The sequence below is a fragment of the Rhinoraja longicauda genome, chromosome 19, assembly GCF_053455715.1.
Source record: "Rhinoraja longicauda isolate Sanriku21f chromosome 19, sRhiLon1.1, whole genome shotgun sequence".
Taxonomy (NCBI): Eukaryota; Metazoa; Chordata; class Chondrichthyes; order Rajiformes; family Arhynchobatidae; genus Rhinoraja; species Rhinoraja longicauda.
In genome coordinates, this window is record NC_135971.1 from 30,192,975 (window position 1) to 30,208,430 (window position 15,456).

General features: G+C 50.1%; 1 protein-coding gene across 1 annotated transcript; it reads right to left on the minus strand.

Moving 5' to 3' along the window:
* Positions 1-14,348: 14,348 nt before the first annotated feature.
* LOC144602924 (uncharacterized) lies at positions 14,349-15,185 on the minus strand. The gene has a single exon (XM_078416047.1). The coding sequence runs from the start codon at positions 15,183-15,185 to the stop codon at positions 14,349-14,351; it is 837 nt and encodes a 278-aa protein (XP_078272173.1).
* Positions 15,186-15,456: the final 271 nt, after the last annotated feature.

Consider the following 15,456-nt stretch of genomic DNA (forward strand, 5'->3'; position numbering starts at 1 on the left):
TGTCACCTGTACGAGGTACAGGGACATTCATTATTGGGATATATTGAGAACAAGGTATCACTGTACATGAGCACTGAGATACATATTAGATGACATTGCAGATACAGTGGTGTTGGACAGCAGCAGCACAGTGAGACAGAATACAACGTTGCCAGTGCGGCGCCATGTTGAAGTGCCAGTTGTTGTGAGTGCTGGGATGTTGATCTGACCGTGAGGGCCCGTTGTCCTGGCGGCCTTGCAGGGTCGGCCTGGCCAAGCGTGGCCGTGGTGTCCCCCACCGCTGTTCCACCGCGCCTGGTCCACGTGCTCGGCCTCTTCCCCCGGCGCCAGGTGCAGCCGAGCCCCAGGCAGCTGCAGGGCCTCCAGCGGCCCACTCCCCCGTCGAGGCCGTGCACTCCCTCTGCCCACCGGCCCTCCAGCTGGGTTCCCGTGGGTCCTCGATACGTGGCGGCGAGCCGGGTCTTCCGGGCTGGCGGCCCTTTTGTGTCCATCTCCTGCATTCAGTCCAAGTGTGAGGCGGTGCATTTTGTGACGTGGAACGAGGGCAGGACACACTCAGTGAATGGTGGGTGTCTGGATAGTGTTGTAGAGCAGAGGGATCTGGGACTGCAGGTGCATGGTTCCTAAAGGTGGAGTCACAGGTAGATTAGGTGGTCAAAAAGGCTTTTGGTCTTCATCGGTTGGAGTATTGAGTAGAGACATTGAGAGGTCGTGTTACAGATGAATAAGACGTTGGTGAGACCGCATTTAGAATATTGTGTTCAGTTTAGTTTAGAGATAATTTAGAGTTCTGGGCACATGTTATAGGAAAGATATTGTCAAGCTTGCAAGTGTTCAGAAAAGATTTACGAGGATGTTGCCAGGACTAGAGGGTGTGAGTTACAGGGAGAGGTTTGAGTAGGATGGGTCTGTATTCCTTGGAGCGCAGGAGGATGAGAGGAGATGTTATAGAGGTAAACAAAATGATGAGAGGAATAGATCGGGTAGATGCACAGTGTCTGTTGCCCCAGAGTAGGGAATCGAGGACCAGAGGACATAGTTTCAAGGTGAAGGGGAAACGATTTATTAGGAATCCGAGGGGTAACTTTTTTACACAAAAGGGGGTGGGTGAATGGAACAAGCTGCCAGAGGGGGAGTTGAGGCAGCGACTATCCCATCGTTTAAGAAACAGTCAGACAGGTACATGGACAGGACAGGTGTTCAGGGACATGGAACCAAGCGCAGGCAAGTGGGGCTAGTCTAGCTGGGACATTGCTGGCCGAAGGGCGAGTTGGGCCGAAGGGCCTGTTTCCACACTGTATCACTCTCTGACGGTGGCTGAATATTAGGGCTGCGCGCGGCTTTTGGGCGGCGGGTGATTCAGAGACAGAAACACAACCTGTGCAGCCTCGCTCTACCCAGCAACTGGTGACTCACAGCCGCGCTCTGCTCCCATTGGCCGCGCTCTGCTCCCATTGGCCGCGCTCTGCTCCCATTGGCCGCAGCTTGGAAATCAACAGACAGCGGGGGGAGGGGGAGGGGAGAGACAATAGACAATAGACAATAGGTGCAGGAGTAGGCCATTCAGCCCTTCGAGCCAGCACCGCCATTCAATGCGTTCATGGCTGATCACTCTCAATCAGTACCCCGTTCCTGCCTTCTCCCCATACCCCCTCACTCCGCTATCCTTAAGAGCTCTATCCAGCTATCTCTTGAAAGCATCCAACGAACTGGCCTCCACTGCCTTCTGAGGCAGAGAATTCCACACCTTCACCACTCTCTGACTGAAAAAGTTCTTCCTCATCTCCGTTCTAAATGGCCTACCCCTTATTCTCAAACTGTGGCCCCTTGTTCTGGACTCCCCCAACATTGGGAACATGTTATCTGCCTCTAATGTGTCCAATCTCCTAATTATCTTCTATGTTTCAATAAGATCCCCCCTCATCCTTCTAAATTCCAGTGTATACAAGCCCAATCGCTCCAGCCTTTCAACATACGACAGTCCCGCCATTCCGGGAATTAACCTAGTGAACTACGCTGCACGCCCTCCATAGCTAGAATATCCTTCCTCAAATTTGGAGACCAAAACTGCACACAGTACTCCAGGTGCGGTCTCACCAGGGCCCGGTAAAACTGTAGAAGGACCTCTTTGCTCCTATACTCAACTCCTCTTGTTACGAAGGCCAACATTCCATTGGCTTTCTTCACTGCTGCTGAACCTGCATGCTTCCTTTCATTGACTGATGCACTAGGAACACCCAGATCTCGTTGAACTCCCCCTCCCTCCTAACTTGACACCATTCAGATAATAATCTGCCTTTCTATTCTTAACTTCCAGAGAGAGGGGGAGGGGAGAGGGAGGGGAGAGGGAGGGGAGAAGGGTAGGGGGTAGGGGGGGATAGGGGAGAGGGGGAGGGGGAGGGAGAGGTGGAGGGGAGGGGAGAAGGGGAGGGAGAGGGAGAGGGGGGAGAGGGGAGGAGAGGGGGGGAGGGGCAGGGCCATCTTAACGCATGGGCCTGATGGGCACTTGCCCGGGGCCCACGAGCATAGGTGCCCATGCTGATCTGTGTATGTTAAGTGACTTGCAATAAATAAATACTATTTTAAAAATGTAGGTTCAATAAGTGCTTTTTGCACAACATTTTCGGTCCCCAAGTGCTTCTCACAGCGATCTGTAAGTGCTTTTCGCAACAATGTAGCTCCCTAAGTCCATCGCTAAGTGCTTTTTGGTAAGTGCTTTTCGCCGGCACGATAGGGGGGGGGGGCTGGTAGGGAAAGGGAGGTGGGGGAGAGTAACGGTAGGGGCCCCAGTACACTGCTTTGCCCGGGGGCCCATAATGCTGTAAAACGGCCCTAGGGAGGGGAGAGGAGAGGGGGATGGGAGAGGGGGAGGGAATAGGGGGAGGGAAGATGGAGAGGGGGAGGGGAGAGGGGGAGGGGGAGGAAGGAGGGGAGGGAAGAGGTGGAGGGGAGAGGGGAGGGAGAGGGGAAAGGGTGATGGGGAGGGGAGAAGGGAGGGGTGAGGGGGATTGGAGAGGGAAAGGGGACAGGGGGAGGGGAGAATGGGTGGGGTGAGGGGGAGGGGGAGAGAGGGAGAGGAGAGGGGAGTGGAGAGGGGGAGAGGAGAGGGGATGAGAGAGGGGATGGGATGGAAGAGGGGAGAGGGGGAGGGGAGGGGGGCGGGGAGATGGGGACGGGAGGGTGAGGGGGAGGGTGCGGGGAGAGGGCAGGGGAGAGGGGAAAGGAGGGGAAAGGGGAGGGGAGGGGGGAGAGGGGAGGGGAGAGGGGAGGGAGAGGGGAGGGGAGAGGGGGATTGGAGAGGGGGAGGGAGAGGGAGAGGGGAGAGGGGAGGGGAGAGGAGGAAGGGAGAGAGGGGAGGGGAGAGGGGGAGGGGAGGGAAGAGGGGTGGGGAGAGGGAGAGGGAAGGTGGGAGGGAGAGGGGGAGGGTGACGGGAGAAGGCAGGGGAGGGAGGGAGGGGAAAGAGGGAGGGGAGGGGGGAGAGGAGGGGAGGGGAGGTGAGGGGGAGGGGAGGGAGAGGGTATGGGAGAAGGAGAGGGGGGTGGGGAGAGAGGTGAGGGGGAGATGGAGAGGGAGAGGGGGTGGGGACAGGGGATAGGGCTCGGCAGTGGGTAATGGGGGGGAGAGGGGGAGGGGGAGGTGTACGTCATGGCACCATTTTAGTTGGCAGAAACATTTAAAAAGCAAAATAATAAAAATCTGTGAATTGAGAGATGAGATTATATTCCGCATTTTATTGGTATCATCACACATATTGTTCCCCCAAAACACTGATTACACCGCGAGAGGCGGATCAGCGGTGTGTTTTGCCTACTAAAATGGTTCCTTTGCGGACCACACTTCAGCATTTGCGATTTTACCGAGTGCGGGTCGGTCGCCTCGGTAGGGGTTGAGCTGTCTGACCGTGGGCGTGTGGGAAGAGAGTGGAAGTTTTGTTGCCTCCATCACAGTGAGGTGGTGTTTGGAGTCACTGTGATGGATGTTTGTGTTGGGGTCGTGTGTCTTGTGTTATTATCAACAGTTCTCTGGCCACTGGCACTGTTCCAACCTGTTTCAAGCCCGCGGTGGTCCAGTCCCTACTGAAAAAACCTAACCTAGACCCCACCTTGCCTAGCAACTACAGACCCATTTCCAAACTGCCATTCCTGTCAAAAGTCCTTGAAAAGGCAATTCTAAACCAATTAGTGCCCTACCTACACCAAAACACCATCCTGGAAAGTTTCCAGTCATGTTTCAGAGCCCACCACAGCACAGAGTCTGCCTTGTTGAAGGTACACAACAACCTGCTTCTCGCCATCGACACCGGCGACTGTGCAATCCTGCTCCTTCACGACCTCAGCGCAGCGTTCGATACAGTGGACCACACCATCCTTATTGACCGTCTCCGGTACGCGGTTGGCATTGATGGCACTGCCCTGAGCTGGTTCGTTTCCTACCTCAAAGATAGGAGTTTCGCCATCAACATAGGCAGTTATTCCTCTGCTCCAGCTAGCCTCTCCTGCGGAGTTCCACAAGGCTCCATCCTAGGCCCCATTCTCTTCTCTCTATACATGCTCCCCCTTGGCCAAATCATTCAAAGGCACGGCATTTCTTTCCACTGCTATGCCGATGACACTCAGCTTTACCTCCCCCTGAAACCCAACAACTAGTCAAATTTAAACAGCCTCTTATACTGCCTTGAGGACATAAAATGTTGGATGGCACAGAACTTCCTCCAATTAAACGAGAGCAAGTCTGAGGTCATCCTATTCGCCCCCCCCCCCCCCGTCTCCATCAAATCGATAACAGGCAGTTTTGGAAGCCTATCCTGCCTAGTCAAACCGCATGTCAAAAGCCTTTGCATGATATTTGACTCTGCATTAAAATTTGACAAGCAAGTCAACGCTGTGGTAAAAGCCAGCTTCTTCCAACTTCGTACCATAGATAAAATCAAACCTTTCCTCCAATTCGACGACACTGAAAAAATCATTCACGCATTCATTTCCTCCCGCCTAGACTACTGCAACTCCCTATACACTGGGATCAGCCAATCTTCCCTGTCCCGCCTGCAACTGGTCCAAAACGCCGCAGCGAGACTCCTGACGGGTACCCGTAAAAGGGACCACATCACGCCGATTCTGGCCTCTCTCCACTGGCTCCCTGTATGGTACAGAATCAACTTCAAGCTCCTCCTATTCACATATAAAGCCTAAATGGACATTCCCCCCCCTACATCAAAAATCTTCTAACCCACCTCTCTAACTCCAGGTCCCTCAGGTCGGCCGACTTGGGGCTACTCACTATCCCGCGGTCTAGGCTTAAGCTCAGGGGTGACCGCGCTTTTGCGGTTGCAGCTCCTAGACTGTGGAACAGCATCCCTCTCCCCATCAGAACTGCCCCCTCCATCGACTCCTTTAAGTCCAGGCTCAAAACCTATTTCTACTCCCTAGCGTTTGAGGCTCATTGAGGAGGCGCTGTGAACTGTTTTGTATGTGCTGTTAGGTTTGTGTGCTACTGTATGTTTCTTTTTTTTTTCCTTAGTACCTAATCAGATGTACAGCACTTTGGTCAACGTGGGTTGTTTTTAAATGTGCTATACAAATAAAATTGACTTGACTTGACTTGACTTGTGTTCTTTTCTTTTTTGTTGTGTTCTGTGACTGCTGGAAATGTAATTTCGTTCGGTATCTCGGTATCGAATGACAATAAAGATCTGTATTCTGTATTTTAACGCGGTGGTCCATCCGGCTCCTCTAGTATCTTTGATCCAGAGACAGAAACTCAACCTGTGCAGCCTCGCTCTACCCAGCAACTGATGACTCACAGACGCGCTCTGCTCCCATTGGCCGCGCCACGGCTGGCAGCCGCGCCCCGCTGCAGCTTGGAAATCCCCAGACAGCGTGGGGGAGGGGAGAGGGAGAGGGGGGAGGGGGAGAGGGGGGGAGGGGAGAGGGGAAGGGAGAGGGGAGGGGGAGGGGGAGGGGAGAGGGAGAGGGGGAGAGGGGAGGGGAGAGGGGAGAGGGGGATTGGAGAGGGGGGAGGGAGAGGGAGAGGGGAGAGGGGGAGGGGAGAGGAGGAAGGGAGAGGGGGAGAGGGGAGAGGGGGGGGACGGAAGAGGGGGTGGGGAGAGGGAGAGGGAAGGGGAGAGGTGGGAGGGGGAGGGGGAGGAGAGGGGAGGGTGATGGGAGAAGGCAGGGGAGGGGGAGAGGGGAAGGGAGAGGAAAGGGGGGAGAGGAGGGGAGGGGAGGGGGAGGGGAGGGAGAGGGTATGGGAGAAGGGGAGGGGGTGGGGAGAGAGGTGAGGGGGAGATGGAGAGGGAGAGGGGGTGGGGACAGGGGATAGGGCTCGGCAGTGGGTAATGGGGGGGGGGGGGGAGAGGGGGAGGGGGAGGTGTACGTCATGGCACCATTTTAGTAGGCAGAAACATTTAAAAAGCAAAATAACAAAAATCTGTGAATTGAGAGACGAGATTATATTCCGCATTTTATTGGTATCATCACACATATTGTTCCCCCAAAACACTGATTACACCGCGAGAGGCGGATCAGCGGTGTGTTTTGCCTACTAAAATGGTTCCTTTGCGGACCACACTTCAGCATTTGCGATTTTACCGAGTGCGGGTCGGTCGCCTCGGTAGGGGTCGAGCTGTCTGACCGTGGGCGTGGGGGAAGAGAGTGGAAGTTTTGTTGCCTCCATCACAGTGAGGTGGTGTTTGGAGTCACTGTGATGGATGTTTGTGTTGGGGTCGTGTGTCTTGTGTTATTATCAACAGTTCTCTGGCCACTGGCACTGTTCCAACCTGTTTCAAGCACGCGGTGGTCCAGCCCCTACTGAAAAAACCTAACCTAGACCCCACCTTGCCTAGCAACTACACACCCATTTCCAAACTGCCATTCCTGTCAAAAGTCCTTGAAAAGGCAATTCTAAACCAATTAGTGCCCTACCTACACCAAAACACCATCCTGGAAAGTTTCCAGTCAGGTTTCAGAGCCCACCACAGCACAGAGTCTGTGTTGTTGAAGGTACACAACAACCCGCAACCCAACCCCCTTCACACTGCGCCGATACTGAAACTCTAGCCAATACCCCCCCCCACACACACACCGCGCCGATACTGAAACTCTAGCCAATACCCCCCCCCACACACACACCGCGCCGACACTGAAACTCGAGCCAATACCCCCCCACACACACACACACCGCGCCGACACTGACACTATACCCACTTACCGTACGCAGCCACGTTGCCAGCGGTGTTGCGCGTGTGTGTGTGTGCGTGTGAGAGAGGGTGATACATTTGGAGAGGCCAGACTTTCCCCGCGAGAGAATGACGATCGCAAATACGTTAGCTGTAGAAAAGACGAAATTAAAATGACCATGTTTTATTGTTCCGTTAGTTTAACACTTCTTCGTGCCAATGTGAGTCGAATATTTATTCTGTATCTCGCGTCGAGATGGTCGGCTCAGATGTCTACGGTGAGAGGAATGGTCAACCTTACATTTCTCGGTATGAAAGGCAGATTGATTTTAGGATGCGCATGTGAAAGCAAATGTTGCATCCAAATAACACCGCTGTTAGCCTTCATTTCCGACCGGATTTGTTTAATAAAGCGTGCAATTTGTACCATCCGTTTCCATCAAAGCAAATAGACCGCAGTGCCAGTGCTTCCCGATGGCTCCAGCCTCCCAGTTTCGATACTGATTACTAGAATTGTTCGTGTGGGGCTTGCACCTTCTCGTTGTTCACGTTAGTATTTCTATGTGACTGATTGATTGGTTCAACGCCTTGCATTCCCTTCAATGCCTTGCCTTGCCTCAAGGAATTCCATTCAATGTCTTATTGACGTTTCAATGCCTTGCCCTACCTACAATGCCCTGCGTTTCCTACCCTTCAATGCCTAGCCATGACTTCAATGAATTGCATTCAAAGCCTTGCCTTGCCTTGTCTGGCCTTCAATGCCAATCCATCAACGACTTGCCTTGAGTTTAATGCGTCACCGTCAATGCCGTCCCTTGCGTTCCCGTCAAAGCATTGCTCTCAACGACTGCTTTGCTTTGCCTGCAATGCATTGCCTTTAATTGATTGATTGATTGATTGATTGATAAGGCATGGTAACAGTCCCCGCCCCACCTAGGCCTGCCGATCATTTATTACCCGTTCACACCAGTTCCATTTTGGGCAACAATCGCATCCGCTGTCTGCACAGTAATAATAATAATAATAAACATTTATTTTTTATAGCGCTTTTCCAAATGCTCAAAGACACTTTTACAAAAACAGTCAAGACATAAAAACAAACAGACAAACTGTCCTGACGGAGAAGCGGCGAACAAATAGCGGCAGCGTCCTCTCACGTCAGGGTCCGGTAGTAAACTATAAAGAACACAAGACACACAATTACAATTTTTAACACAAACAGCCATCACAGTGATTGCTGCAGGCACACCCTCACTGTGATGGAAGGCAAAGAAAAGTCTTATCTCCTCCTCATTCTTCTCCCGTGGTGCCACGAGGTGATCGCCCCGATTGAAGCCCCCACCGGGCGATGGAAAGTCCCAGGGCCGAGCCGAGCAGGCCGATGAAGGTCCTGAGCCCCCACCGGGCGATGGAAAGTGCAGCGGCCGAGCCACGCAGGGCGCGAAGGGCCTGCGAGCGGGTCGATCAAACCTCGCGCTTCAGGGCGGTCGAAGCTGCTACGGCTGGAGCTCCCGAAAGCCGGTCGCCAGCCAGGGACCTGCGAACTCCCGATGTTGCGGTCTGCAGGGCCCACGCTGAAGCCTCCGAGATGGTACCGGAGTCTTCAAGGTCGATCCCAGCAGGAGGAGGCCGCCGACTCCACGGTGTTAGGCCGTAGCACGAACGGAAACACAACACGGTAAAGGTCGCATCTCCGTTGAGGAGGAGATTAGAAAAAAAGGTTTCCCCCACCCCCCCCACATATACAGAGTTTACAAAATAAATCAAAAGAAACATTTAAACGATAACAAAGACAAAAACAAAAAAAAGACAAAGAGACTGCCGGTGAGCCACAGCTGCAGAACACAGCCACGCCCCCTATAGAAGAAATTACAGAATAAAGTCTAGCAAAAAAAGGTGGGGGGGTGAAGTAGAGCTCCCGGGTCTTTGGGATGCGGAGGAAACTAGAGCTGACGGAAGAATCAACCTTGTCCCGAGGAGAGCGTACAAATTCCACCCGGGAAAAGCTGGAGGTCAGGATCAAACCCGGTTCACTGGCGTTGTGATTCAGAAGCAAGAGCTATGCTAGTGTGCGGCCCGGAGCGCCGGTGTCCTTCTACTTGCGAAATACTGCTGGCCGGTCGGATATTCATCCATATACATTGTGAATGCTAGTTCCGCTGGTGAATCGGGCTCAGGCAGAAACTATGCGGCAATTGGGAAGAGCACGGATACCAGGTAGCGGGTGATACATTTGGACAGTCCACACTTTCCCCGCGAGAGAATGACGATTGCCAAAGTTTAGCTGGAGAAAAGACGAAATTAAAATGACCATCTCTGATTGTTCAAGGAACACGTTAGTTTGACACTTCACACGAACGTGAGTATATTATTTGATTCTGTATCTCGCGGCGAGATGTTGGGCACAGATGTCGACTGTGAGAGGAATGGCCTCCCTCAGATTCCTCAGTATCAATCGCAGATTGATTTCAGGATGCGCATGTAAATGCAAATGTTGCATTCAAATAACGCCTCCGTTAACCTTCATTTGCGGCCCATTTTGCTTTACAAGGCGTACAATTCTTACCACCCTTCTCCCTCAAAGCAAATGGACAACAGTGACTACTTCCCGTTAGATCCAGCATCCCAGGTTCGGTACTGATTACTGGAATCGTTTGTGTGAAGTTTGCACTTTCTCCCCGTGTTCACGGTGGTTCCATGCTTTGCCTTCAATGGATTCCATTCAAACCCTTACTTTGCTTTCAATGCCTTGCTTTACTTTCAATGCCCGGCCTTGCCTCCGCTGCAATGCCTTGCCTTGTCTTGACTTCAATACATGCGATCAATGCCTTGCCCTGCTTCCCCTGCAATGCCTTTCCTTAACTGCAATGAATTGCATTCAATGCCTTGCCTTGTATTCAATGCATGCGGTCAATGAATTGCCTTGCCTTTACCGCATTGCCATCAATGATTTACCTTGCCTTTGATGCATTGCCTTCAATGCCGTCCCGTGCGTTGCCGTCAAGCCTTGCTATCGACGCCTGCCGGTGTCCTTCTACTTGCGAAATACAGCTGGCTGGTCCGATACCGATCCAAACACGTTGTCGCCAGTGCATCGGCCTCTGGCAGAAACTTTGGCGAAATTGGGAAGAACATGTGAAAAGCAAAATCAGCCGGTGAATCCAATTGTAGTTGGACGCGACAAAAGCTAGATGGACCTTCTACATCGCAGGCGCTCAATTTAACCAATCAGTCCCCTTCGATTTGGCGATGGAGTTATTGCAGACCTGGTTCTGTGAACACCGCCAATGGATTCAGAAACATCTGCACCTGCTACATATTGGTATCATTCAACATCAGCAGGCACATGTTAATTAGTGGTCGACCGGCAGTTCCGGTGAATATGAGGCCACCAGCAGATGTGTCGTGGCAGCGAATCGTCGGAATCTCCTCAGGATGCAAATCGATAGATTAATTGCTGATCGCTAATAACATGATGATAGTCATTTCTGATCACGAACATAGAACACTCTGGGACATAGAACATAGCAAGCCAGCAGAGACCAACCCGGTCTGTGTGAATCTGACACGATCTGCACGTTTCCTCCAGGTGGTACCGATTCTTCCCTCATCCGAAATACATGCGGGCTTGTAGGTAAACTCGCCTCCGTTAAAAAATTGTCCTTCGTGCGCTAGGAGTGAATGAGGAGCTGGGTTAATTTAGAACTGACGTGCCTGTCAACACCGCACTGGATCTCCCCACCATAGATGCGATTGTGTATTTTAGATTTTAGGTGTCAATAATAGTTTCAGTAACTCAAGCAATAAGGAATGGCACATCTATTTTTAACAGTAATGTCTAGACGGCGCAATATCGGCAAATAATTATAAAGGACTTACCAGGAACACCAATGACGACAAGGATAGGGTAGAAAACGTTTTCTACCTGGTTGACTACAGGCCCGTTCATCCCCAGAGATGATCCGCGTGTCCTGCCAGTGGTATGACAGGTCGCTTGCTTTATAACGATAGTAGCACATTCTCCAGAGAATCCATTTGAAGCCTCATCCAGGCAAATTAATTGAGATTAGTGTCAGTCATATGAACAAACAAAGTTAGTCACGTCACGTTTACTACTTCTAATTATAGAATTGCGCAATAACTGCCAGCAAAGTTGGCTATTCTCTAAAATAAAGACTATATTATTATTTTATAGAATATAGAAATATTTGTAAGTAATGATTCCTATTCTATACACTTCCTATTCAATTTGCATTCTCAATTCCCCACAGTAAAGTAATGTTGAATTATCTATGCTTGCCCGTGTGCTTTTCTAAAACCCTCTTGCTGTTACTTCTACATTTGCTGCTACCACCATCCCCAGCATCATGTTCCACGCACTCGCCACTCTCTGCACAAAAACGTGCTCACGTAAATCCTTTAAACTCTGACCATTTCACATTACCCATGTGCCCCACAATCTCCTCCACAGTGGAGGCCGTTTTTATGACTAGCTGTCCCATCAATGGCTCTCGTAGCGTTGTGTTACCGTCTCCTTTAAACCCTCGGCATTCCAGAGGAAGCATTCCAAGTTTACCTTGGTTCCCCTGATTGTCAATGCTGTCCAATTCGGGAAGCAGTCTGTTAAATTTCTTCTGCAGCACTCAGAAGCTTTCAAGCCATTGCTACAAAGGCGCGAGCAGAACTGCACACAATCCTGAACATGTGACCGACCCAAAGTGTTGTCGGCCAGTATCATAACTTCCAGAACTTTGTATTTAAAGCGCGACCAATGAATGCAAGCAGACCAAACGGCATCGTTACCATTCTAATCACTTGTATTTCTCCTTTTCGGGAACTATGGATCTGGACCATATTGTCATCCCACACACCAGAGCTGATAACCCACTTGCCACCAACAATGCACCTCCCACTAACATTGATCTCCCAAAATGCTCAACTACGCAGTTACTGGGAGTAAAACCCGTCTGCAATTTAGGGTTCGGTGCTGGGTCCGTTACTGTTTGTTATCTACAGCAATGATTTAGATGAGAACATATCGGGAAAGATTAGCAGGTTTGCTTATGATACAAAAGTGGGTGGTTTTGCAGATAGTGAAGATGGTTGTGAAACTTTGCAGCAGAATCTAGAACCATTGGTCAGATAGGCTGAGAAGTAGTTGATTAAATTTAATACACAGAAGTGTGAAGTGTTGCATTTAGGGACGCCTAACAAGGGCAGGACCTGCACCGTGAATGGTAGGCCTCTGGGGAGTGCTGTAGAGCAGAGGGATCCAGGAGTGCAGATGCATGGTTCCGTGAAGGTCGAGTCGCAGGTAGACAAGTTGGTCAAAAAGGCCTTAGGCATAGAATATAGAATTTGGGAGGCCATTTTGCAGTCGTATAAAACGTTGGTGAGGCCACATTTAGAATATTGTGTTCAGTTGCGTGCACCATGTTGAAGGAAATATATTGTCAATCTTGAAGTTGAAGGGGAAAGGATTTAATAAGAATCTGAGGTGTAACTTTTCCACACAAAGGGTGCTGGGTGTATGGAACAAGCTACCAGATAAGGTAGTTGAGGCTGGGGCCATCCCAACGTTTATGAAACAGTTAGACATGTACATTTGTTTGGACAGGTTTGGAGGGATGTGGAGCACGCGCAGGCAGGTGGGACTGGTGTAGCTAGGACATGTTGGCCGGTGCGGGCGCGTTGGGCCGATGGGCCTGTTTCCACGCTGTATCACTCTATGACTGTGATAATGAGCGCCAGACTAGGAGGCCGTTGGCGGCGACATATTCCTGGTTCTGGCTTCGGAGTGAGACTAGATCTATGTTATCCCACTGTCCCATCCAATCCCTGAACATTGGGGGCAATTTTCAGCCGTCAATTTCCTACAAAATTCACAAATCTATCGAATGTATGAGGAAACCGGAATGCAAACTGTATGCAGATAGCATTCCCTGTCAGAATCGAACCCGGGCATCAGTCGCCAACAATTGTCGCCTTGATCTTGGTAAGAGTAAAATTGGTTAATTGTGAACATACTATCTATCAGGAAGTTACTGTGTCTGAGAAAGGACCCCACCGGAAACGTCACCAATCTATAGATAGTCACAAAATGCTGGAGTAACCTCTTCAGAACAGGGATAGGCGACTTTTCGGGTCTGAAACCTTATTTATTCTGAAGAAGCTTTCCGTCCAGAAATGTCACCTGTCTATACTGTCGAGATATGCTGCCCGACCTGTTGAATTTCTTCTACATTTTGTGTCAATCTTCGGTATAAACAATCTACGGTAGTTCCTTGTTATTACGACAGCTACCTATGTTCCCCATAGACGCTGCCTGACCCGCAGAGGTACTCCAGCATCTTGTGCATTCGTTGCTAAACGAACATCACCAGGTACTTGGGTTAAAGTACAGTAAATTATCCGTCGCACTACTTTGTACAGATTTATCCGTAGCAATTAGATGCAGATTTAATTCTAGCAAGATATCTATCCTGATAATTGCCATGTTGTGTCACGTATTGTAGTCAACAACCAATGCCGTTATTGTGTAATGACCGCCTTATCTAGCTGTAGATGATGCACCTGCAGAATCCTCCTTGCGGTCCTGCCCTCTGAAGCGGTGTGGATTTCGCATGTTCTCCCTGCAACCGCGGGGATTTATCTCGTGGGCACCAGATCCTCTCCACGCACAAACGACTCTATTATTGACAGAGTATATTTCCTCTATGATCCGACCCTGATGACGCAGGGCTGTTGTAGCATCAGTGGTCATTTGAGTGCAATTCAAAGGGATACATTGAATGAGTTGGAAGGAGCTGCAGATGCTGGTTTAAACGGAAGATAGACACAAACAGCTGGAGTAACTCAGAGGCACAGGCAGAATCTCTGGAGAGAAGAAATGGGTGACGTTTCTGGTCGAGACCCTTATTCAAACAGGGTCTCGACGCCAATCGTCACCAATTCCCTCTCTCCTAAGATGTTGCCTGCCCCGATGAGTTACGTCGGCATTTTGTGACTGTCTTCGGATACATTGAATGGGTGTGCGTATGTTAACTTGACCGAAAGGGTCATCCTGACGGTCGCCATTGGCTGGATGATGGGAACGGCCGCTCGGAGAGTAAGATGCAACAACACAATGTAGAAGAATACGTAATTTCGAAAGGAATTTTCAGATTCTCCGTGCTATTTAAGATACTTTATTGAATTTGACAAGAAAACGAATGGGCTCTTAATCACATTTTTAAATTCCTCCCTGAATTTTTTCTGGGACACCCCATAAATAAACGTGTTGATGCAAGCACTCAGAGCCCTCAGCATATATCCGGACAGTTCTGCAATGGTAAATGGGTCGTTGTAATCTGACCCTAAAAGATTAACGTCTAGGAAGTTTACACTCATGTAACACACGAAGGTAACCATCCAAAGTAGTACGAAGCTACCGGATATGGCCAGCAATAGAATGATGGACTTCCTTCGGTTTTCCACCTCTTGATCTGCGCCGCACTCGGCCTTGTTGTTGCGTCGGAGACCACTCCTCACTCTATTGGAGTGTATAATGTGTTTGATTGTCAGGGCGTTGAGGAGAATAATCAGTAAAATTGGTACAACTGGGATTAAAATGGTTTCCATCAGCAAAAGTGCTGCCCCTATCGATGTGGTGTAGACAACTGGTGATAACCTACAGTACCAAGCCACGTTGTCAATTATGTGTAGGGGTACGAGGAAAATATACACTGGAATATTTTGAACAATACTTAAGATACATGTTACTGTTATCACCAAAGCCGCAGTTTTCTCAGTGCAATATTTTGCTCGTAAAGTCTGATGACAAATAGTGATAAATCGATCGAAGGTGAAAGCCACCGTTAGCCAGACAGAGCAATCAATGGAAATACTATTGAAGAAAATACGCAGCTTACAAATGTGAGATAAGTTGAGGAATGAATAAGGATAATAGGCACCGGACATCTCGGAGAGAATTACCTCGAAGATCAGAACCATTAAATCAGCTGCGGCCATGGATACCAGGTAGCGGGTGATACATTTGGAGAGGCCACACTTTCCCCGCGAGAGAATGACGATTGCCAACAGGCTAGCTGTAGAAAAGACGAAATTAAAATGATCATCTTTTATTGTTCCAGGAGCACGTTAGTTGGACACTTCGTGCGAATGTGAGTCGAATATTTATTCTGTATCTCTCGTCGAGATGGTCGGCTCAGATGTCTACGCTGAGAGGAATGGTCAACCTTACATTTATCGGTATCAAAGGCAGATTGATTTCAGGATGCGC

Bases quoted from the DNA above. Each gene is read 5' to 3' on its own strand.
- LOC144602924 (XM_078416047.1), bottom strand. From the start codon at position 15,185: ATGGCCGCAGCTGATTTAATGGTTCTGATCTTCGAGGTAATTCTCTCC.